Source organism: Vespula vulgaris, chromosome 6, assembly GCF_905475345.1.
Source record: "Vespula vulgaris chromosome 6, iyVesVulg1.1, whole genome shotgun sequence".
NCBI classification, from domain to species: Eukaryota; Metazoa; Arthropoda; class Insecta; order Hymenoptera; family Vespidae; genus Vespula; species Vespula vulgaris.
Genome location: NC_066591.1, coordinates 131,737 through 156,648, shown reverse-complemented (window position 1 = coordinate 156,648; position 24,912 = coordinate 131,737). Strand labels below are relative to the sequence as shown.

Genomic DNA, 24,912 nt, shown 5'->3' with positions numbered 1-24,912 from the left:
GGGATAAGAATGGACTCGCGAACGATAGAAGGTAGAAGGTAAGATTGGAATGATTTTTAGAGCACAACGTTATCGAATTGCCACCGATGAGATTCGTTAAGGAGAGCTCGACCTCCGGTAATCTTTTAATGGAGGCTGTCGTGATCGACGTTTCGCCGGATTATTTCGTCAGCGCCGAGGATGGCGACGATCTGAGGACGGAAGCGGATTTCGAGGATGTCTCGATCATGGACGATCAGACCAGAGTCTTCTCTTCTCCGGAAGACGAATCTTTGTCGTTAAAGAGATCGGCCAAATATAGCTGGGAAGGCGAAGAGAAGCCGCCGACGAGACCGCCAAGAAAGAAGTCTACGAGTCGCTCCTCGTCTAAAAGCGAGGAGAAGAGCGACGAGAGGAGTCAGAGATTCGAATCGGAGAGTTTTCACAGCGCGCGAAAAGACGAGGATCGACCGATATCACCGCTCTCGTCGGAAAGATTGGACGACAGCGAGTGTACGACCTTCGCGGACGCGTTGTCGTCCGCGCGACTTTCTATTTCCGAACAAAATAAACAAAATAAATCGGCGATTCGCGAGAACGAGGAAAACAGGGAGATCCTCGCCGGCGATAAATCGAGCGCGGACGTAGCTAGAAGCAGCGACGATCCGTCTCTCGAAGCGAAAGAAACGAGGCGCTCGCCGAAGAGAAAAGAAAAGAAGGAGAAAAGTATCTCGGAGGAGTCTACGTCATCGATCGCAGCCGATCTCGATGGAAGCAAGGAGGAGGAGAAGAGGAGGAGGAGGAAGAAGACGGCATCCGACGAGTCGTCGTCGTCGAGGAACGACAAAGAGCGTATTTTGAATAAAATTAAAAGATTGACGGAACCCGTCGTCGCGATCCGCGACTCCTTGGTCGACATAGATCGTTACGATAGATTTTTAGAGCTCGAAAGCGAGGAACGATCGCGAGATGTAGTTTTGGAGGGGATCGTAAAACCGATTCAAGCTCTTTGCGAGGAAGTGTCTTCGATAGAGGCTGAAGCTTTGAAAAATGCGGAGGACAGGTCTCTCGGTCAAACGATAAGGATATCCCTGCTGGAAGGTGTCGGTGGACCGACCGAAGAACTTCTTCGCGGAATCGAATTGATAGACCGACAACGAAGCTTCAAGGCACAGAGATCGGACGTAATAGCAATTTTAGAGTCTTTGACCGATCCGGTCGACGAAATTCTGACGGGTCTGACTAGAATCGAATACGAGTTGACTGGCAAAGCGAGAGGAGAAAAACCGGTGTCTTTTCTACGAATGCGCCGTGCCGTTTCGCGATTGGACGAAAGTTTGAAGAGCCTTTCCAAGGAGGGTAGAGAACCCGTCGAGTTGCTTTCGTTCTTGGATGAACTTACAGGGACGTTCAACTTACTCCTGCAGGATGTTTCGATAAATCCAACGACGGGTACGATAGAGACGGTGGACACGGTGCTCGTAGAGTCTTTGTCAAAATCCATCGAGGACACCGTCAGAGCGATTAATCGGACGGAATCGACCGAACGGCGTCCAGGCAAAGAGGTTTCTCGGCTGACCGATCGACTGTTGCAACCTGTTCGAGAATTAAGGGCCAAGCTCGCGACGTTGACGGTCGCGTTAGAGACTTATGAAGATAAGGGCGACGTTATTACGGAACGTCGTGCCGAATTGATAGCCTCCTTAAGAGAGTCCGTAAACGTCGCGCTCGTGGAAATTCTCGATTTTCAAGAGAGAGGAGGAACGGAGAAGAAGGAGGAGGAATACGAGGCGTCGAGGGACGATAGCCTTCTCGAGGAAAGCAAGTGCGTCTTCGAGGATACGCGATCGGCGCTTCGGGAAGCTCTTGAAATTTACGAGACGATATCCGGTTCGTTGGATCCTCGATTCGCGGCCGTGTTCGACGGAATTAGCGAGACGTACGAAAAATTATGTCTACGGGAAAAGGAAGTCGATGCGGTCGAAACGTTGCTCGGTATGGAGGTGCAATTGAACGTTCTACGAGACACCTTGACGGACGTCTCGACCATCAAAGATTCCGCCAACGTATTGAAACTTTTAGCTCCGTCCGTAAGTCGTTTGACCGTCGCTGCGAAATCGTTGAATCTCTCGTCCGTCGTTCAACCGATTCTGTCGATTTGCTCGAATATCGAAGACATCATTCAAGGAGCTGACGTAAATCGGGAAAGCGACAAGGCGCGATCTTTGTCGTCGTCTTTGTCGGCTCGGGACGCAACGTTGTCGGAGAAACTTCTCGATCCGTTGATAGAGGTTCAGGCGACTCTGAGTGCCGTTATTCAGGACTTGGAAGATATCAAGTCGACCGTAAACGGCGGTGGCATCGCTCGAGAACGGATGCTCGTGACGCACGAATTTTCCTCGGTCTTGATAGATCTAAGACAATGCGTATCCGACGCGGCGCACGCGGCGATGTCCTCGAAGGAAAGCGAGATGTTTCATTGTCTGACGGACGTCAAGGAACCGCTGCTGGATCTTCGAGTTATGCTGGCGTCCAAGGACGAAAGCGCCTTGGGGGAATTGGGCGTGTCGACGAAGAGAACGATGTCGGCGTCGATCGGAAGATTGCAAGACACGATGGCAACGATCTTAATTACTCCTTCGTCGTCGAACGTTACGAAATCGATGAAAGCGGAAACGAGAGAGATCTTGGAGATAATGAAGGAAATTCAGGCACGGATGCCGACGTGGTTGGTCGACGATATCGTAATAGATACCATGCACGATCGCAAATTGGAAGATCTTAACGTGGACGAAAAATTGGGTAGCATCAATTACTCTCTGACGTCGGTCCTGGAGAAACGAAAGGAGATCGGGGTCTCGTCGTTGTTGGCCAATTGCGTGGAAGCCTTACGGGAGAACGTCGCGAGCTCTGCCGTAGCGATCGCTACCTTGAAAACGCCAAAGGACGACGAAACGATCACGAAGGAGGTGTCTCGATTGGGAAAGCCCTTGCTGATCTTGCAGCGGGCATTGTTGACCGAAGATCGCAAAGTCGAGGAAGTAGTAATATTGAACGATTTGATAAATCCTATCGGTAGGTTGAAAGCACTGATGGAGGATATTGCGAAAGCCGGCAAATCTTTGGAAGAAATTATTCCCGTGGTAGAGCTGTTGGAGGAAATAGAAAAGGACGTAACCTTGATCGCCAAAGAAACTTCCAAGAAAAAGGGCAAATCGATAGCAGGTCGCGAGGAAAGGACGTCGTCGAGCGTACTGGCCGATACTATAAGTCGTTCTTTAGATCCCATACGAAGTTGGCTGTCGTCGACGTTCGAGCAGGACAGTACGAGGGACGAAGAAGCGTCCGCTCTGAGCTCGTCGGTCGACGAACTTAGACGAGACGTTACGAGAATCGCTATAGAAACGTCTTATTCGGAGCCACCGAGCGATCGGAGCCTGATCGAAGCTCTGGCCGAACTTCGGGAACCTTTGATCCGATTGAAAAACGCGATCTCGATCTATCACGAGCCCGAGGATCTCTCTGCTCTGGAAACGTTGAGTCGACCAATGAGGTACCTTTTAAAGACTATAGCACGCGTTTTGGAAGACCACGCAGGGGAGGAATCACTTTGTTTGATTTTAGATATCGTTGAAGAGATAGAGAATCAGATACCTATATCTGTCAAGGAAGCGCTTTATAAAAGGGAGCTGCGACAGGTTGTCCAGACGTTGGAAGAAAATATCGAGGAGGGAACGCCGGAGATAACGCGGGAGATCGAGGGGAGTGTCGTGGTAGAGCCGAGCGAGCAAAGTCGTCGAAGCGCGACTCGTGAGTCGCGACCGAGAGGGGATGTAATTACGAAGGACTTTACAGTTTCCCTGTCTAAAATGCTCGAAAACGTTGAATTGGAAGTTACCGGTATCATCGAGGATTTGGAAGAACCTACGACGGGAGTAATGACGATTCCCCAGACGAAACTGAGCACCGCTCTCGAGGAATTTTGCAAAACGATCTCTACCGTGCGAACGGAACTGTCCGATCGCGACAAACAAGTCGTTCCTAGTTACGACCTAGAAGGACCACTTTCGATGATTAATCACTTGTTAAAACCTTTGACTATGATCGAGGAAGCTCTTGATTCGACCGAAGAATTAGACGTAGCGGAGCTTTCGATCTTGAATCGCCTGGAACGGCCCCTGGAAGACACGGAGAGATACGTTCTACTTCCGAGTCTAGAAATAAGCGGAAACGACCGATCGAGGGAGAACTTTGAGCGACTCGTTCGAGTATTGGACGCGACGAAAGCGAGGATACCGATTGCCATGAAGGAGGTAAGCTCGAGAAAGGAGATTTTGGGATATCTCCGGGACATATCGAAACCGCTGGAAAGCATACAGGAACAGATGAGAGGTCTCGAAACGATCCCCGAGGAGACGTTGGAAAAGGACGTCGCGAGAATTCTCGTTGGACCGATAGACTCGCTGTTACGAGTCGTCGACGCGAGCTCGCAGCAGACTCGAATTCTCGATCGACGTAAGGAGGTAATAAGGGAGATGAGGAGGATGACCGGGCCGTTGGTAGAGTTTCTCAGTTGTCTCTCGGTGGTCAAAAGTAGCCGCAAAAGTTTAGTTCCGGAGGCAACGCTGCTCGACGAAAGGAAAAACGTCATTTTGAAGGCCGTCGAGGAACTTCGTCTCGAAATCTGCGACATTCTCGAAAAAATAGCGACCGTCGAGGACGGTGGCTTTATCGAGGAATCGCTGATATCGTTGAACGATGCCATTTTGTCCGTTCGGAATCAAGTGGAAAGGGCGGATTACACGCCAAGACCGAGTAGCGCGAGCATACGTTTCCAGAATTATTTCATGGGATCGTTGAACCGATTGGGAGAAACGATCGACGATCTGGAAAAAGGAACGGAAGAGTCTCCTCAGAAGATCGTCGCGAAATCCTTGGAGCCTCTTAAGAAACAAATATCTTTGTCCCGGTCCCAGTTCTCTCAAACTTCCGATCAGTTCGTCGACGAAGAAGTCATCGTCGAAGGATTTTTGTATCCGACGAATCAACTTCGGTCAGCGCTGAGTGCCCTGAAGGAGAGCATAGAGCGCAGCGATGTAACGGCACCGCTTACGAGCACCTCCTTAGGATCGCTGGAAAATTTGGCCGATGCGATCGCCGATCTGGCACATTCGTTGTCCTCTCATCGAGCGGGCTTGATCGGCGAGGGCGTGTCGGAAGGCTCGTCCATCGTAGAGACTTTCTCCGCCGCTTTGGAGGTGTTAGAGAACGTTAAAACTTCCATAACCAGCATTCGGGATATGACGCTTGGTAAGAGAGCGAAAGTGGAATCGACGGATGAGGGACACCAAGAGGACAGTTTCGGAGCGGAGGCTCGACTTGGAGCGGACGAGAGCACGCTGGAAGGAGACAAAATTCCAGCAAGAACGGAGGATCAGCCTGCGACGTCCGAACGGTTCGGCTTAACCACGAGAAAAGAGGAAGACGAGGACGAAGGAAAGGAGACGGTAGGAGACGACTTTGAAGATCTTGACGGATCAAAGACGGAGGAGAGAGAGAAAGCGCGGGAAGAAGAAGACGTTGGAAACGAGCCGCGGCAAACGACGGGAATGGCCCTTGTGAGTTTACCCGACGAAGGAATCGAGCGAGAGATGTCTCGGCAGCGACTCGGTGCGAAAGAACGAGAAGAAACGGCGATTGACGAAGCGATCGATGAGAGCAGCGTTAGAGAGAACGATCGATCGGGAGCAAAATCGCAACTCGAAGAGCAGATCGAGGAAAAGCTCGAGACGACCGCGACGAGAGAAGAGAAAAATCATGAAACGACGTTGGAAGAAGGTATTACCGAACGGAAAACCGAAAATGCGGTGGAACGAGGAACGACGAAGGTAGACGACTCCGGTGAAATTCGGACGATCGAAAAAATCCCGAACGAAGGGGACGAAGAAATTCCTTCGGAAATATCCAAGATATCGGCCGAAAGTAAAAAACATTCGGAAGACCGAGACCCAAAATCGATGCCGACGGAAACTGTCGTAACCGTGATAGAAACTGTCGTCGTCGACGAGATCGTTCGAGTATCCAAAGAGGAAGTAGAAAGCGTAACGATCGTCGAAGAGATTCTACCGGCCGGCTTGGATGCGCGACGAGATACGTCGAAAGAAGAAACAGCGACGACCGCGACGGAATCGATTTCTCGAAATTCGAGCGAATTACGATCTTTGGGAGAAAATGCGTTAACGCGAAAGGACGTTAAGCCGGACGAGCGAACGAGCGACGAAACGGCGAAGGCTATTAAGAGCGATGAAACGGAATTCGTAGAAACGAGAGAGAGCGTACGAGTCGATAAAAATACGGAAATAATCAAACGAATAGTCTCGAGCGTGAAGACGTTGGAAACGCCTATGAGAGATTTAACCAAATTTATAAATTCGGCCAAGAAGGAACCGCTGCCCGTTAAGTCCGAAGAAGAGAATAGAAAAATACGAGAGCTAACGGCTTTGATACAGATACTGAACGATTTACGGGCGACGAGCGTTTCCATACGTTGCTCGCCCGCATTTTCCGCATACTCCAACTCGGAAGATCTATTTTCGAATATAATCAACTCCGTGGATACTATGGAACGAGCTACAGCTAGTATTCTTATTTTGACGCAAGAACATCTTGTACCTGAACTCAAAGAAAAATCCCTCCTCGCTCTGAAGAATCTCGCGAAGCCTTTGGAGTCGATAGAGAAATCGTTCTCGGCGGTACTACAGGTTGAAGGAATATCGAGATTGAAGACGGAGGAAAGAAACGGATTATCAACGGCAATGGGGGATCTCGTCGGGATCGTTTCTGCTCTTAGGAAAACCGTTTGCGCCATCGACGACGCGAGATCGGTAACGATCGTCGAGGTCGCGAAACCGATCGAAACGGATCGAGCGGGACGACCATCCGTGGAAACGCTCGTCGCCAACTTACAACCGGCTCTAAAGGAGGCGTTAGAAACTTCCGCCGTTTCCCCGACGGAAGGGATAACGCGCGAAGCTGCGGAGACTCTGGAGAAGGCTAAAGAAGACAAAGACGGTGGTAAGACGATCGACGAGGTGGAAAAATCGTTGAGAACGTTCGATACGTCGACGGTTGCGTCCGGGGGATCGGTGATTGCTGAAACCGAAGACGTGAGCAACGAAGGAACGCTGTATTTAGAAGGCAAGCAAGATTTTCAGGAGCAACGCGCGGTCGTTGCGGTCGATCGAGAAGAATCTCTTTCGATCTCGATCCAAAGTACGTACGTTAAATGCGTCGAGAATATCATCGGTCCGGTCCAGGAGTTACGAGGATCTCTTTCTCAAACGGGACAAGTCGCGTTGGCACGTCCTTTGGAAGAGTTGGAAAAATCGCTGCGACTCCTAGCGACTCGAGTCGCGGAGACCGCAACTGTGCGGGATGAGAGCGCGGAAGAATCGAGACGGGAGCCGTTCACGTTGCAACGAGCCGACGTCGCACTCGTTTTACAGGAATTACAAGAATCGATAGCTACGATCGAAGAGCGGGTAACGCTCGAATCCGTCGCTTCATTCCCTTCGGAGATTACGTCGGCAGCAACGACGGCGGAAGTGGCGTTATCTCTGAAAAAATTACGAGATTCGACTGCGACGTTGCAGCAGCTCTTTGATAGCTCAGTACCGACCATCGGAGCTACCGCATTACCCTTGGAACGTTTCGCTGTGCTCGCGGAAGGAGCGAAAGATCGAAAGGTCGACGTCGACTCGCACAGAGAGATCAAAGAAGAAAACTTTGCTCGAGCGAAGGGCGTCGATCGTGCGGCGACGACGCCGTCTGTCGGAGAGTTGCGAGAAGCAATCATGGATTTGGCAAAGTCAGAGATCGAAGAAACGGGTACTTTGCAGGAGACTGGACTTGCCTTCGCTTTAAGCAAATGGGTCGAGCCATTGGAACAATTGGAAAATACAGTTTTCTCCGTGCTTGACGAACGTTCGGACGCTCCGTTCGAAGGATCGTCGACCGCGACGACGACGTTAGAAGACCTGAAAACTTTCGTACGTCGTACCGAAGAATGTCTTACGATCGGTCGGAAGAAATTATCTTTGATCGAGGGTACCGAAAGTTCGTCGTTGATGCGAGAGGCTACCGAATCTCTGGAAGATCTCAAAACGTCTATAGCGAGCGTTCGTCGATCGGTGAACGTAGAGGATTCCAACGAGCGGCTTTCGGACTTCGTTAACGTCCCGATCTCGGCTTTGCAAGATTTGGCGAAGGCCGTGGAGGAAGTTAAGAGAGACTGCGCGGTCGTGTTCTTGGAACCAAAAATCGCAGAAGCGCTCGATACAGGGTCCGGTAAAAGAACGCCGATAAAGGAAAACGTAGCGATACTCGAGGACGTCGTATCGCCGATTCGTCTTTTGCAAGAATCGATAGCGACGATCGAACTGGGAAAAACGTACGAAACCGAGGAGATGAAAGTCGCGGAAGAGAAAAAGCCTGCAAGTTCGTTGAGTACTCTCGTGGATCCGTTGCAACGATTGGAAAAGATATTTGTCGCTGCTACGCATAGGGAACCCAGAGTGATCCTAGAGGAAACGGCAAATCTCCCGGTAAGCGAAGAAGGCCCGAAAATATTGTCCCTTTCGCCGATACTCGAGGAGATGGATCGAACTCTGGCGACGATACAAGAGCAAGTAACGTTGGAAGGAGGGGCAGAGAGCGCGTCCAAGAGCGACGGAAATACGTCACAGTTGATGCAAACGATCGCCGAGCCGGTGGTCGAATTAAGAGCCTCCATAGCGGCCATCCAGAAAGTCGGCGAGATTGCGAGCGAGCAAAATCTGCACGAATTATCAGATAGGGAAAACGTAAGCGCGTTGGAGACATTCGCGAAATCTTTGTACGAATTAGCGGAAAGAATCGCCGTAGTTGACGATCAACGGGCGATCTTCGAGCCCGCGGCCGACACAATGTCCGAAGGTGCGTCTTCGTTAAAAACTTGGGCGGACATAGCGGAAGATGAGTCCCCTGTGAAGGTAACGCGAGCGATGACGGTCGAGCAAGGCACCGTTGAAAGCCCCACCGAGGCTGTTTCGCCCTTTTCCGAGGAAGAGGACACGATGCTGAGGACTCTCGCGAGGCCGCTCGACGAATTGCGAGAATTCCTGGCGTTGGTCGTCGAAGAACGAAGAACGACCGAGACGACGTCGCCTTTTACCCCGAAGGAAGACGCTTCCTTGACGAAGTCCATAGCGAAACCGTTGTTGGAACTGAGAAACGTTGCCGCCATGGTAATCGAGGAAAAACTGGCTATCGAATCGGCGAGAGAGAAAGCGTTCGGCGAAGATGGGGGTCCGGCGATGTCGATCGATCCTCTCATTCAGCCTCTCGAAGAAGTTTGCAATTCGATCGCGATCATTCAAGATCAAATACTCGTCGAAAGCTTGCAGGAGGAACGTCCCGTTGAAAATGAATTAGCGGTACTGAGCGTGCTGGCCGAACCTTTGCTCGATCTTCAAAGGTGCATTTTGGTGCTAGAAGAACGAGTTATATCACCGGACGTTGAGCCCTTGCCGCAAGAATTGTCTAAAGCCGACTGGACGACGAAGGAATGCGTGGCGACTACGACGTTACAAGAGATCGAAAAGTCGATAGCCGAAATTTGTGAACGCGTTACCGCTATTCAAGCGGATACCGTCAAGGCTAACGAACCGAGTAAGATTACCACGCAGGACCGAATTATCGTTGACAAGTTGATAGAACCGGTCGAAGGTATCATATCTGCGATATCGAACGTTGGGGAGGAGATATCACAAGGGACGGCTGTCGAACGCGGGATCGAGTATCAAGCTTTGAAGACGCTCGTCGATCCGCTCAAAGCCGTTTCCGTCAGCTTTTCTCTCTTACGAGACGAAGAAGCCGGCTTAAATGTCGACCAAGAGGAAGCTAACATCGAAGTAATGGTCGAGTCTCTTTCAAATTTGGAGAGATGTATTTCTATCGTCGAGGAACAAGCGATCGGCAAACCACTTGCTGATCCATTGTACGGCTCGGAAGTCGATAAAACCGTTATGAGTACCTTGAGATTGCCACTGGTCGAATTAAAACGCACCATTTTAGAGGTGGAGGATTCCCCGACCGAGTACCTTCAAAACTTGGAAAAACCATTAAAAGATCTTTGCGCGACTCTAGAAACGATATCAACGGGACAACAAAATCCGACGGCAGTTCATTCGATGACTCGGCATACGTTGCCATCTATAGAAATGACCAAATTGTCGATCAAACTAATAGACGTCATCGTCGGTATTAACGAGTCGCTCGAGAGTGTAGAACGTAAGATACGGGATCAAATTGGACGAACTGATATTGAGGAATGTACCGAATGCGAAGAATTAGAGATGTTCAACGCGCCTCTTCAAGAGTTGAAAAAATGCATGGCGAAAGTTCAAGAAGAAGGTACGCTCGAAAAAGAAAGGATAATGGTATCGCTCGGTAAAATCCACGAACCCATTGCTGCCCTTAGAAAGCAGCACGCGTCCAAATCAATTCCACAATCTGCGGACATTTACGAGAATCAGAAGATTGGGATACTTCAACCGCTTTCTCAACATTTGGATGACTTGGACGATACTATAGCGTCCATAGAAGCCGAAGAAGATGTGACGAGCGAACGTTTAGAAGCATTGGAAAAGCCCCTTCGTAATCTATTCCAGGGTCTCAATGATTTGCGTGATAAATTATTGATCGGAAAAGTTCTTTGGATGACTGACGATAGGGTAGAATCGCGTGAAGAAAGTGACACGAAAGAACGAAAAGATGATAAAATGGAAGATACAGAAAAAACGGATCAAGTACAGCCACGCCAAGAAGAGCTAACGGATCAAAATCTAAGAAAGGAAGAAACTGAGAAATTCAAACGCGAAGAGGAAGTAAGTCAACAAAAGGAAGAGCATGAGAAACTTAAGAGGGAGGAAGAAGAACGCACAAATAAAGAAACTGAGAGACGGAAGCTTGAGGAGGAGGAAAGTAAAAAGAAAGAGGAAGTTGAAAAACTCAAGCTTGAAGAGGAGGAACGTAGAAAGAAGGAGGAAGCTGAGAAACTGAAACTCGAGGAAGAGGAACGTAAGAGTAAGGAGGAAGCTGAAAAACTCAAGCTTGAAGAAGAGGAACGTAGAAAGAAAGAGGAAGCTGAGAAACTAGAGCTTGAAGAGGAGGAACGTAGAAAGAAGGAGGAAGCGGAGAAACTGAAACTCGAGGAAGAGGAACGTAGAAAGAAGGAGGAAGCTGAGAAACTAAAACTTGAGGAGGAGGAACGTAGAAAGAAGGAGGAAGCTGAGAAACTGAAACTCGAGGAAGAGGAACGTAAGAGTAAGGAGGAAGCTGAAAAACTCAAGCTTGAAGAAGAGGAACGTAGAAAGAAGGAGGAAGCTGAGAAACTAAAACTCGAGGAGGAGGAACGTAGAAAGAAGGAAGAAGCTGAGAAACTAAAGCTTGAAGAGGAGGAACGTAGAAAGAAGGAGGAAGCTGAGAAACTAAAACTCGAGGAGGAGGAACGTAGAAAGAAGGAGGAAGCTGAGAAACTGAAACTCGAGGAAGAGGAACGTAAGAATAAGGAGGAAGCTGAAAAACTCAAGCTTGAAGAAGAGGAACGTAGAAAAAAAGAGGAAGCTGAGAAACTGAAACTTGAGGAAGAACGTAAAAAGAAGGAGGAAGCTGAGAAACTAAAACTCGAGGAAGAGGAACGTAAGAGTAAGGAGGAAGCTGAAAAACTCAAGCTTGAAGAAGAGGAACGTAGAAAGAAAGAGGAAGCTGAGAAACTAGAGCTTGAAGAGGAGGAACGCAGAAAAAAGGAGGAAGCTGAAAAATTGAAACTCGAGGAAGAGGAACGTAAAAAGAAAGAGGAAGCTGAGAAACTAAAACTCGAGGAGGAGGAACGTAGAAAGAAGGAGGAAGCTGAAAAACTCAAGCTTGAAGAAGAGGAACGTAGAAGGAAGGAGGAAGCTGAAAAACTAAAACTTGAGGAGGAGGAATGTAGAAAGAAAGAGGAAGCTGAGAAACTAGAGCTTGAAGAGGAGGAACGTAAGAATAAGGAGGAAGCTGAGAAACTAAAACTTGAGGAGGAGGAACGTAGAAAGAAGGAGGAAGCTGAGAAACTGAAACTCGAGGAAGAGGAACGTAAGAGTAAGGAGGAAGCTGAAAAACTCAAGCTTGAAGAAGAGGAACGTAGAAAGAAAGAGGAAGCTGAGAAACTAGAGCTTGAAGAGGAGGAACGTAGAAAGAAGGAGGAAGCGGAGAAACTGAAACTCGAGGAAGAGGAACGTAGAAAGAAGGAGGAAGCTGAGAAACTAAAACTTGAAGAGGAAGAACGTAAAAAGAAAGAGGAAGTTGAAAAACTCAAGCTTGAAGAGGAGGAACGTAGAAAGAAGGAGGAAGCTGAGAAACTGAAACTCGAGGAAGAGGAACGTAAGAATAAGGAGGAAGCTGAAAAACTCAAGCTTGAAGAAGAGGAACGTAAAAAGAAAGAGGAAGCTGAGAAACTAAAACTCCAGGAGGAGGAACGTAGAAATAAGGAGGAAGCTGAAAAACTCAAGCTTGAAGAAGAGGAACGTAGAAAGAAAGAGGAAGCTGAGAAACTAGAGCTTGAAGAGGAGGAACGTAGAAGGAAGGAGGAAGCTGAGAAACTAAAACTTGAGGAGGAGGAACGTAGAAAGAAGGAGGAAGCTGAGAAACTAAAACTTGAGGAGGAGGAACGTAGAAAGAAGGAAGAAGCTGAGAAACTAAAACTCGAGGAGGAGGAACGTAAGAAAGAGGAAGCTGAGAAACTGAAGCTTAAAGAGGAGGAACGTAAAAAGAAAGAGGAAGCTGAAAAACTCAAGCTTGAAGAAGAGGAACGTAGAAAGAAGGAGGAAGCTGAGAAACTGAAACTCGAGGAAGAGGAACGTAAGAATAAGGAGGAAGCTGAAAAACTCAAGCTTGAAGAAGAGGAACGTAGAAAGAAAGAGGAAGCTGAGAAACTAGAGCTTGAAGAGGAGGAACGTAGAAGGAAGGAGGAAGCTGAGAAACTAAAACTCGAGGAGGAGGAACGTAGGAAGAAGGAAGAAGCTGAGCAACTAAAGCTTGAAGAGGAGGAACGTAAAAAGAAAGAGGAAGCTGAGAAACTAAAACTCGAGGAGGAGGAACGTAGGAAGAAGGAAGAAGCTGAGCAACTTAAGCTTGAAGAGGAGGAACGTAAAAAGAAAGAGGAAGCTGAGAAACTGAAACTCGAGGAGGAGGAACGTAGGAAGAAGGAAGAAGCTGAGAAACTAAAGCTTGAAGAGGAGGAACGTAAAAAGAAAGAGGAAGCTGAAAAACTCAAGCTTGAAGAAGAGGAACGTAAGAAAAAGGAGGAAGCTGAGAAACTAAAGCTTGAAGAGGAGGAACGTAAAAAGAAAGAGGAAGCTGAAAAACTCAAGCTTGAAGAGGAAGAACGTAGAAAGAAAGAGGAAGCTGAGAAACTGAAACTTGAGGAAGAACGTAAAAAGAAGGAGGAAGCTGAGAAACTAAAACTCGAGGAGGAGGAACGTAGGAAGAAGGAGGAAGCTGAGAAACTAAAGCTTGAAGAGGAAGAACGTAAAAAGAAAGAGGAAGTTGAAAAACTCAAGCTTGAAGAAGAGGAACGTAAGAAGAAGGAGGAAACTGAGAAACTGAAACTCGAGGAGGAGGAACGTAAGAAGAAAGAGGAAGCTGAAAAACTGAAACTCGAGAAGGAAGAACGTACAAAGAAAGAGGAAGCTGAGAAACCAAAGCTGGAAGAGGAGGAACGTAAAGAGAAAGAGAATGCTGAGAAACTAAAGCTTGAAGAGGTGGAACGTAGAAAGAAAGAAGATTCTGAAAAAGTGAAACTTGAAGAGGAGGAGCGTAAAAAAATGGAGTATTCTGAAAAGTTGAAAGTCACGGGAGTAGAAGGGAAGAAGGAGGAAGAAGTTGCGATATCCAAATCCGAGAAGGAAGATCATAGAGAAGAGGAAGAAGCGAGAATCGAAGGAAAAAGTAAAAGGGAGGTTGAAAGGGAAACGGAGGATGTAGAAGAGACAAAATCGAAGGACGAAAGAAAAAGGTGGGAGCAACGAAAGAAAGAAGAGGAAGAAAAAATTAGACGAGAGGAAGAAGAAGAGAGCAGAGCAGAAGAAGATAGGAGGCGTAAACGTAAGGAACGTAGAATGGCGGAGGAGGAAGAGACGTTACGAAAGGAAGAAGCCGAAAGGTTAAGAGCGGAAGAGGAGCGGAGGAAAAGGAAAGAGGAAGCTGAACAGAGTAGAAAGGATCGAGAAGAGAGATTAAAGAAACAGGAGATGGAACGTTTGGAACGTAGACGTGCCGAGGAACGTCAGAGAAAGGAAGATTTTGGACGCATGAGAAAGGAGGAGGAAGAAAGGATGAATATAAGAGAGAAGGAGAGGCAAGCTAGACGCGAGGAAAGCGCACGATTGCTCAAGGAGGAAGAGGATCGATTGAGGCGGAGACACGAGGAGGAATTGTCCGCGATAAATAAAAGACGACGGGAAAGGGCGAGGGATGAGAATTGGTCGAGACTAAGGGAGAACGAATCTGATAGATTTTTGAGAAGCGTAGACGACGAAAGAGGCAGGAGTAGCAGATTATCCAGAATCTCTCCCGACGGAAGAAGTAGATTTTATCGCGTTGATTCTGACTTACAATTAGAATCGACGCTTTCGGACTCATCCAGATCGTACAGTTGGAGAGAATCTCTTGCTTCCTCTGGTAGAAGAAGCATCGACGATTACATGGACTACAAATTACGCGAGAGTTCGTTAAACAGATCTCTGTACGACGTTGGCTCTTATTACGGAACGAGAAGACGAAGGGAAGAACGCATCAACAGGGCAAGGTCCATCAGCTTGTTGAAATACGACGAGTATTACATGGGCGATACCGATTCCACCCTTTCTTACAGCTCGTCTAGCAAGCCTCCTAGATGTGGCAGAATAAAGATTCCTTCTCACATCGAGTACGATGATCTTGATTCGAGTAGTTTCGACGTAAGTATTATTTATGCACATTTAAATAAAAGACCTATGTTTTATTTCACACATTTATTTATTTACTTCATTTTCTATCTACGAAGAAGTAATATATTTTTCGTTACGAACAGAGCATTATGCAAGATAAAGGAAAGAAGCCGTCGTTCTGCACGCGACTTACAAACAGAACGGTGGGCGAAGGTATGAGAACGAGATTAACGTGCACCGTTTTGGGACACCCGGAACCACGCGTTTACTGGAGAAAGGATGGCCAAGAATTATCTCCTACGTCGAATAAATATCAGACTCGATTCGACAATGGCATGGCTTATTTCGAATTGAACGAGGCTCGCGTTGAGGACTCCGGCGTGTACACCTGTATCGCAGAAAACATTCACGGATCCACGTCCACCGAGTCGACCTTGAAAGTCTACAGAGACTTTGTACCACCGTTGTCGCCACCGACATTTACGAAATCCATCAGAGGTATGATAATATAATAAGCGATTGCTTCTCCTTCGAGTAATAGTCAGACAGCCGTTCTGTCGTATGCCAGCGACCAAAAAATATAAATATTGTATTATAATTCGCTTCAGACACATATCGACATTCCGATCACGAATTAGCGTTAGAATGTCGAGTCCGTGGATACCCAAGCCCTACTATTTCCTGGTTGAAAGATGGAAAAGTCCTCGATGATGCCAGATATACTCAAAAGTATTTAGACGATGGTATTTATCGATTAGAGATATCGAATCCCGATGCTTCGGACAGTGGACGTTACGTTTGCAGAGCGACGAACGAAATGCAATCCGCTGAAATGTCGCACACCGTACACTTCGAAGGTTGGCGTAGGAATCTTATAGATTATCGTAGATCTACGTTAGGAAATCATAAGCTCTAACGCAAAGATAATTTATCGCTTTTCAAGGACGAGATCGAAGATCTGCTTATAGAAGCAGGCGTAATCGAATCACGGAGGACGACACGAGCGTCGAAGCGTCGAGGCGGCCTCGCTTTTCGAGTTTCCTAAGCGACCACAGTGTACCTACCGGTGGTACTATCGCTCTTCAGGTCGAAGTCAAAGGTAACTTTTGAGAGATCGAAAACCTATTCGTTAAATCATATTACGTGACACTTTTAACGTCTAGTCGTATAAAGTTAATGCGAGGAAAGACCTTAATTCTTTGAATCTCCGTTCGACAGGAACGCCAGTACCGGAGGTGAGATGGTTGCACGGAGAACGAAAAGAACCGATTTCGATGTCAAAAGCAAAGACTTTCACGGAATCTGGCGTTCATACTCTGATTGTCCCTGAAGCAACCGAATCTGAAAGAGGTACCTACATCTGCAGAGCTGTGAACGCTTATGGATACGTTGACACTGCTGCTACGATCGAAATAATATCTCCCGGTGCGATCGATGGTGGAAAACCGGCAATGTTCGTTTCTAGACCTTCGGAAAAATCAATCGCGGTGGCTATTGGAGAAGATGTCAGTGTATCTTTTAGAGTCACGGGTGTTCCGAAACCTCGAGGTAACAAACAGCTCTTCCAAATCGAATTAAACGTTAGCCAACGAGTTTTTAAGTACTTATATAATAATGATCTTTCCGATATAAATGATCTTTCTTAGTAACATGGATGAAAGGTATGAAAGATATTACGGATGGTCCGAGATCGTACAAAGAAGCTATCGATGACTATGTTAGATTGACATTGAAAAGAGCGACACCATCCGACGAAGGTACTTATTGTATTTTGGTGAAGAATCGATATGGATGCGATAGGAGTTTCTTCTCGATCTGGGTGGGTATAAACGTGCGCGATTTAATCGAGTAAAATTATAGATATGTGCGGAAAAAGAAATGATATTTGATCGAAATTCTTGATGATTAGATTAAGCAAAGAGCGAGATCTCTAACGCCGTTACCCGACTGGAATCGCTCTGAAGCAGGAAGTATTCAAAACGAGGATGAATTGTCTTACATAAAAGGTAAGTTCGATTTAACGCGTCTATATATTTTTACTAGAAAATACTCATTTTTAATATACACACCTCCAAGTAAGCGAAATATTTTAATGACGCCTTCGTGTACCTACGGTACGATACGTTTTATTACGTAAACTTCTTTAACCGTGTACACTGCAAAATGTATGGATATATGGATAAAGGAGAAAAGACGAAACGAGCGATAATAACGACGATCAAGCCGATGAATAATCGAGTAATTATAATTAGAGTAGCGATGCGACGACAGTGACAGGGATTACAGCGAGTACACTTGCGAGTACACTTGGCCCAGGGTCGTTTGGCTTTATTCCAAGCAGTCCCTGGGCTAAAGTGTTTTGCAAAATGACGTCGATATTTAGGTTGACTGCTTATACATCCAACGCATTGTACCGCAGTCTTTAAACTCCTTAGCCATCTACGTATATGCTGGTTACAAAAAGAAGTAACGAAAGTGTACTAAACGCTACTCTAAACGCGACTACCTTTAGATTTCCTTGAGAAAGATCGAGGTGCTATTTATCCTTTAACTTTTATACCATTTTCACGCGTATGATGCCGTCATCGCGGTGTCTACGAGAAAAAGACATTTTTCCCCGAGATTATCGATCAAGCGATAGGGAAGCGTTGCTCCGAATAATATATGTACTTGGAACGAGTTTAAAACTTGTCCATTAAAGAGTGAGAGAAGCTGTTTAATACGCGAGCAGAGACCAACCAGATCTATTACAACTTCCATACGACACTGGACCTATGCCAAGTGCAACGACTGTTCCTTGACCAAATCTTTAACTATATAAAAACTATTAAATATCGTAAATATGTACCTACATGCACATGTATATGTAGCACCGACAAATAACGCGGCGTGACTGATTTATCACGAAGGACGAGCGGAATCACTAACGTCGGAAGTTGGAATGGCTTCAGAATCTTTGATCAGGAAGCCGTAACCCCTGTGGTCCATATATGGCACGCTTTAACGTTCAGAAAAAATTGGAACGTTGATCACGGATTAGGTTTATAATCGTTTATTGTCTCGATACATGCGGCAGGAGAAAAATCTCTTGTGAAGTATACATCTCTTTTGAGAAGCTATATAATCTTCTAGTAGCAAAGGCCAGCGATTAAGCAATCGCAGTCAGTGCGTAGATGTAACGTATCATGGCTGTCTATAGTCACGATTAAACGAGCTGTTGCTGACAAAATAATTTATACGAACGATGTCATTATCAAAATTCTGTCAAAATTTTTAAGGATAAAAGGATATTAGGATAGAAATATACACTTTTACGAATACCTTTTAGGATCTTGCAAAATGGTTCGGGCAATAAGAAATATTAAACCGATACGACCACCTACATACACGATTCGAGGAACACCTCCCGTTGGGTTATTTTCGTTTACCTCCCTTACCTATTTCTTTACCCCCTCCTACTTCTCTGTATCTCCACAAATTCGAAATTCAGTCGGCATCGAGACGCGGACCATCTCGTCTCTGCCCTACTTTTTTCGCAAAGAATACAAATAAATCGTGTGTTTCTCGCACGGAAATATCGAAATACTCGTACGAAGCTCGGAAATTTTCTTGGTCGTTATTTTCTTATGAATTATTAGTGAGAAGAAATAGGACTTTATTTCGTTTAACTTAGAAATTTGGAAATGATATCAAAGTAAGAAGAATGAGGATTCAAGATAAGGAAATCGTGTTGAACGATGACCTCGAATTACCGAGCTCCCGTTTGAAACGATCTTTGACCAGCGAGGATAGTTTGATCAGCGATTTTATAGAATATTTATTCGGACAACGAGGTAGAGTAGATCGAGAGAAAACTTGTTTTTCGAATGTTTTCGAAAAAGCACGCTGATTTACAAATATTTCCACGTCAGATGTCCCTGGGCCAGTCAGCAGCGAGCCAGTTGTCGTCGATGGAGGAAAAAATTGGTTGTCCTTGAGTTGGGGCAAGGCCGAGAGGAGAGGGCCAGCTCCGGTCATCGCCTATAAGGTGGACGCATGGTTGGTGGGCGGGGATGGTGGTGCTCGTTGGGTCGAGGTATGGTGTACCTACGACTTAATTACTTTTAGATGATTACTTTATTCAACGTTAGTTCCCCATTGTTTTATTATTTGTTCACTTTGCGTATCAGCTGGGCGTCACACCGATAAACGCCTTAGACGCGTTCAATCTCCGTCCAGGTGGAGAATACAGATTTCGTGTCACCCCACGAAATCGATATGGATGGGGCGAATCCGTGACGACGTCGAATTCCTTCACGGTCAGCGAAGTCGTTGATCTTCCGGAATTCATCAAAATTCTCCCTGGCCAATTGAAGGCTCTCGAGGGCTCGACGATCAAATTGGAATGCGAGGTGAGACTTTTCTTAACAAATATAAAATATCTGATATAAATCCTTTCGTTTCATTTTAGATTCGTGGAGATCCAAATATAAATGTCAAATGGTATCGCGAAACAGCCGAGATCGATCCTAACAACGATTCGCGATATTCCGTCGGTAGGAGAGGTTTAAGGTGTTCTCTTGCCATAGAAGCTATAAAAGAAGATGATTCCGGCAGATATATTTGCGAGGCATCGAATAAAGTTGGTAAAGTGTCATCTTTCGCTAGAGTACTCGTTGTCACCGATCCGAAGATCATCGAAGCGGATGAGAAACTTAGATCTAGGTATTGTTAATACAACTTCGTTTCATTTAACGAGCTACCTTATTAAAATAACGAAAAAGAAAATAGTGGGAAACATGATCGTTTTCTCTTACATTAGAATTTTGGGAGATGAGCGAGAAGAAAGACCACCGCAGTTCGCCATGAGATTACGGGATAGACGGGTTCAAGTTACTTATCCCGTACGCTTAACGTGTCAGATTATTGGTTATCCCGCTCCCGAGATAATTTGGTTTAAAAATGCCGTTGAAATTACTCAAGACGGTAAGCGGCTAAGTTGCATTAGAAATTGAATAACGAATAGGTATAATCAATTTTTCTTTTCCCTTTTTTTTTTTGTTTTAGAACGTCACGTTTTTTGGAACGACGATTCCAACTTTCACACTCTAGAGATAATTCATTCGACGCTCGAGGACTCTGGATGTTACATGGTGACGGCAAAAAATATCCATGGTTCGGTGTCCTGTCGATCTATCCTCGTAGTCGATAAAGGAATTCGTGCTTACGTTGCCCCTGAATTTCTCTATGGCCTGGATGCAGCCTATGCTGTAAGATTAAACGACGAATTACGAATGTCAGCTCGGATCGAAGCTTATCCTAGCGTGGGTGTAGTATGGTGAGCGAACGAAAATCGATTGCTGCACTTCGTTAGCAAAATACAAAAGGTTTTGCTCATTCGAGTTTATTAAAAAAACTCTCCGACTTACTTTTCTTTCGTCTATTTTCATCAGGCATCGCGACGGATTGCGTCTTCGGCCTAGTAGAAGAACTATCATGACCTTGAACCACGACGGTACAGTCGAATTATCTTTGGCCAAAGTTACGAGCAGGGACGCTGGTGTTTACAGTTGTACCGCGATCAATGAAGTTGGCCGTGCTGAGACATCAACGAGAGTCAACGTTATTATCGGAATCGACGAAGCAGACGACAAACAGATCGAATCTCTTATCGAAGGATTGCCAACGGTGACCATCGCTTCTCCCGATGTGCCGTGCGTAAAAAATATATTTAATTTTAATATCTTCGTATCTCTATGTTTCTCCGCGAAAGATCTCTCAGCAAACTTTACCCATTGTCTCTCTGCCATCGTTTCGCAGATATTCAAAGGAACCGCTATTTGTTACGAAACCTTTATCAACCGAGGCTCTCGAAGGAGATACGGTCATTATACTTTGCGAGGTCGTTGGTGATCCTAAACCGGAAGTTATCTGGTTGCGCGATTTCCTTAAGGTAACTATTTTATCTACACTTCGTAAATACAGGGATCCGTGCTTGCAATTACAATACGTAGGTACGTTCAAAATTAGATAGATAGATAGAGAGGGAGAGAGAGAGAGAGAGAGAGAGAGAGAGAGAGAGAGAGAGAGAGCGTTACAAGAAAACTAATTAAAGAACTTACAAGTTGGATATGCAAGTACGGGAGTAATTGCAAAGTTCATTTTGCAATCCCAGAAAATGACGTGTCCCTAATGCTGCATCGATCACGATGTAGGTCAAGGTGACAGCAAGAAAGAAATGATAGTGTTACATACCGTATTATGCCCATAGTGGGTCAGGTATTATATGCGTCGCGTTGGGGGAAACGGCATTTATTTCGCGTCACCTCTTTAAAAGGTAACAGTACGTGCTACGTGAGGTTAAACGAAGAGCCCAAAGATGGAACGAAGAAGAAGAGAAATTTATTATTCAACGAAAGAGGAAGCAAGCCCGATGCAAACTGCAAGAAGCCGAAAAGTGCCCCCTTGACAATTATAAAGGATTTCTCCTTGTTCCTTGTCTAAAAATATGAAATTGGTAATGGAATTTCAATGTAATCGTAATGTTGTACCGAAGCATTTTTTTTTTTTTCATTGGAAAGCCTTCCACAACGATTTTTATTTCTTCTCAACGAGGAGATACAGAAATGGACAGGCGTACGTGGGCGTTAACGTTAATATAAAGTCAAGGGGAATACAAATCAGCCATATCGAAAGTATTATCCGTGACGTAGGACTTGGTTATAATAAATTTTATTCTAACGTTTGCGCTTTCGTCGTTTCCTTTGTTACGCGAACTCTCTTTCTCGTTGCGTTGTGACGATTCGTTTGACACGATCGAAGTGTCGCGAATCGTGTCGTATGAAATACGATTATCCTTCTCCTCGAGAGAAAGGCCGGAAGGAAAAGGCACGAAGGGAAAGGAAGAAAACGTTGAAGCATCAAAGTATTTACGTCAAACGAATATCTGCATAATCGAGAAGAGCGTAAATACTTAGTTACTTACCTAGAAGGCATCGTCCCCACTTTTCGTCGTCCAAGTTGGCTTTCTTCGCCGATGGATCGGTACCGCGAAGTACGAACGGTAAAACAGTCGGTGTTTAACTTTGGCCAATGAATAGCCTACTGTCGATCGTCGTCGTACGACGAGCGCATATGTACGTCGCTCTCTTCTCTCTCTCTCTCTTTCTTTTTCTAACTATCCATCTCTTTCTCTCTCTCTCTCTCTCTCTTTATCTCTCTCGCTCGCTCGTAAATATTTTAGCGAATTGATATTTCTCTCGATTATAGAAACGTATTATTTGTCATTGCAAAAGTGAGAAAAGTGAGTAGAAATTTACCGTACGTTATCGTCTTCTCTACCCGGAAGGATGATTCTTTTCCATATGGAATATCGTCAAAAGAAATGTGAGCTATAAATCTCAACCGATGTGCATGTGCGGCTTCAAAATGAAAAAGTATCCCATTTCCAAAGCACGTAGGTACATGAATAAATATAATACTATATAATATCCATTATGTAGATAGATACGTACTACCGGTGGATAGGAAAAATTTCTCATGATGCTTAAAACGATCTGAAAATCCACACCATTTGTTAATAACTTTTAGTTTTAACTCTTTCTCTATAGCGATAATTTCATTATTTGAAGAACGGTGACGGTTAAAAAGAAGAGCACCGAACGTTTGGGAGACTCGTCTTAACGTACGAGTTTCCAGTCGTAATGAGTCATTCTCATTCTCAGGCCTTTTCATCGACTCTCTTAAGGAAATTCCTCGAGAACGAATCTATATACTTCGAGGAAAACTTGGCCGAGTCTCGCGAGTTAATCTCTCGCGTAGTAACTGCAAGAACGTGCGACGCATCGAGCCAAGCCACCAAATACATACATACGTTCAGCGAGCATTCCTTTTTAGTTAACGACTACGTTAACGCTGTGAACGCGTGTAAAGAAAAAGATCGACTCGTTTTTTAATCGTCACTCTTATCAACTACGTATTATGAACTACTATCCATATTTAAATTAAGATCGTCAAATCGTAATATTCAGGATCAAATTATTTTTGTTTGATATAAGGCTAAAGCAAGGTTCTTCTTAATCGATACAGTATTAATATACTATCCTGACAAATAGTACGATATACGGCAGAATTTCCGGAAAAATTTATTTGATCGAATAGAAGGGCAAAGTCGAGTTTCGAGCGATCGCGGTGATCCCGCGCCGATCTCGCGCGATATCCATGTAACACTCTATAGAGAGTCCTTGCACCAACCAGTTTACGGCGTCTCTCTTCCGTAACGGGAAGTGTCGTACGCATAAATTTCATCGTAGGCGAAGCGTCACGTTGGTGCACGATAGACAGGTGAAAGACAGATGGGTCTCGGAAGGTCCATTATGTCAAGAAACAGCTCGCGTTAGAAAACTTGAAAACTTCATTTATCGCAATGAGATACGATCGATCGATACACTTTTCGCAACGAAAGAGCTTTATCGCGTTATCCATCGATAGCTTTTCTCCCTCTCTCTCTCTCTCTCTTATTTCAACAAATTATATAATACAATATCGTGTTTTATGAGAGCAAATTTATGTAGGTACTAACGACTTTACGCGTTCGCGAATTATTACAATTATGCGCTTTTGTATAAACGCTGGAGAGGACTAGGAGAAAGGCGATTTGGTAATGGAAAAGAAATAAATATTCACTTGTTGGCACTTGTGTCTGTCATAGGCATAACAAGATCAGTCTCGAGCGATCCGATCGACTTTCGCTCCCTATATGGACTAGAGTTCCAACGAGAGGACTACTGTCGTCTCTTTTTCTCCTCCATCTTTTTCCTTTTTGCGCTCTCTTTAAACATCTCACGCTGAGTTTTAACCCCATGTAGCTTTGACGACTAAAGGTCGTCCGAATCTACACGAATTGTACGTACTCGTAATCGTACCCGTATACGTATCTGCTATATAATACGAACGGAATAACTATTAAAACATTTTCTTTATTTTGGAGCGTAGGCGTGGGAATCGCGGAAACGCGTTCGTATCTAGGTCGAGGTCGATGTTCGAGGTCAACCGCCTCGTCTTTCGACGTTTGCTTCTCCTTTTCGTTAACATTCGAACGACGCGCGCACATACGTACCTACGAAATACATACGTACGTACGACCGTGAACCGATCTTTTTTTGGGGGCGATAATTTATTAAAATAATTTAGTACTTTTTCTCAAAGTGTGTATATTATCGTAATCTATTACGAAATAATATCATCCAACACGACATAGATTCAACGTTCTGATATGTAATATAGCCGTGTCGTACTTGCAGCCCGATTACTATAGAGACGCTCCTCATTTTCGGTTGGTGGATAACGGTCCTCAATACAGATTGGAAATACCTCACGCGAAGCTCGACTTTACCGGAACGTATTCGGTGATCGCTCGAAATTGTCATGGAGAAGCGAAAGCCATAATTTCTTTGCAAATATATGCCAAAGGTGAGAGAAATTCTATATATGATTTATACCCACATACATATTTATCACCGATACTTGGAATCTATTAAACGGACTAACTCGCTATTTACATATTTACGACAATTTATAACTGGTCGAATTTATATATCGTTATATATCCTTTTGCAGGTCAAGGAAAAGAGACGACGATGAAAAAGTCGCCGATTACGCACGGGTTGGTATTGTATCGTTAGAGAAATTTCAAGTTGTACTCCAAGTTTACGCATCGTTTACGTCTTTATCGCATCGTCCGCAGGAAAGTGCTCACCCTGCCTATGGTAACCAGGGAACTCAGAGATATAAGATGTTGCGACGGCGACGCTGTCACTTTGGAGTGTAAATTTCTTGCCACGCCCGAACGACCCAACGTTCGTTGGGAAAAGGGTGGAAAGGTAACGCGTGTGACTTTCCTATCTAAAAATGAAACATTTCTCGAAACACTATGCAGACGCAAAATAGC

General features: G+C 45.3%; 1 protein-coding gene across 5 annotated transcripts in view; it reads left to right on the top strand.

Annotated features, from left to right (window-relative positions):
* The window catches only part of LOC127064567 (titin homolog), a 43,931-nt gene that overhangs the window by 8,569 nt on the left and 10,450 nt on the right, over positions 1-24,912 (top strand). For all 5 annotated transcript variants that reach the window (XM_050995775.1, XM_050995772.1, XM_050995774.1 and 2 more), the window contains 17 exons: positions 61-15,014; positions 15,128-15,482; positions 15,593-15,841; positions 15,928-16,083; positions 16,203-16,532; positions 16,631-16,803; positions 16,894-16,990; positions 18,896-19,059; positions 19,154-19,375; positions 19,435-19,688; positions 19,786-19,949; positions 20,031-20,301; positions 20,417-20,677; positions 20,784-20,916; positions 24,266-24,434; positions 24,582-24,627; positions 24,709-24,844. In XM_050995775.1, coding sequence (XP_050851732.1) covers positions 61-15,014; positions 15,128-15,482; positions 15,593-15,841; positions 15,928-16,083; positions 16,203-16,532; positions 16,631-16,803; positions 16,894-16,990; positions 18,896-19,059; positions 19,154-19,375; positions 19,435-19,688; positions 19,786-19,949; positions 20,031-20,301; positions 20,417-20,677; positions 20,784-20,916; positions 24,266-24,434; positions 24,582-24,627; positions 24,709-24,844 — 18,134 coding nt within the window. The remainder of the gene's footprint in view (positions 1-60; positions 15,015-15,127; positions 15,483-15,592; positions 15,842-15,927; positions 16,084-16,202; positions 16,533-16,630; positions 16,804-16,893; positions 16,991-18,895; positions 19,060-19,153; positions 19,376-19,434; positions 19,689-19,785; positions 19,950-20,030; positions 20,302-20,416; positions 20,678-20,783; positions 20,917-24,265; positions 24,435-24,581; positions 24,628-24,708; positions 24,845-24,912) is intronic.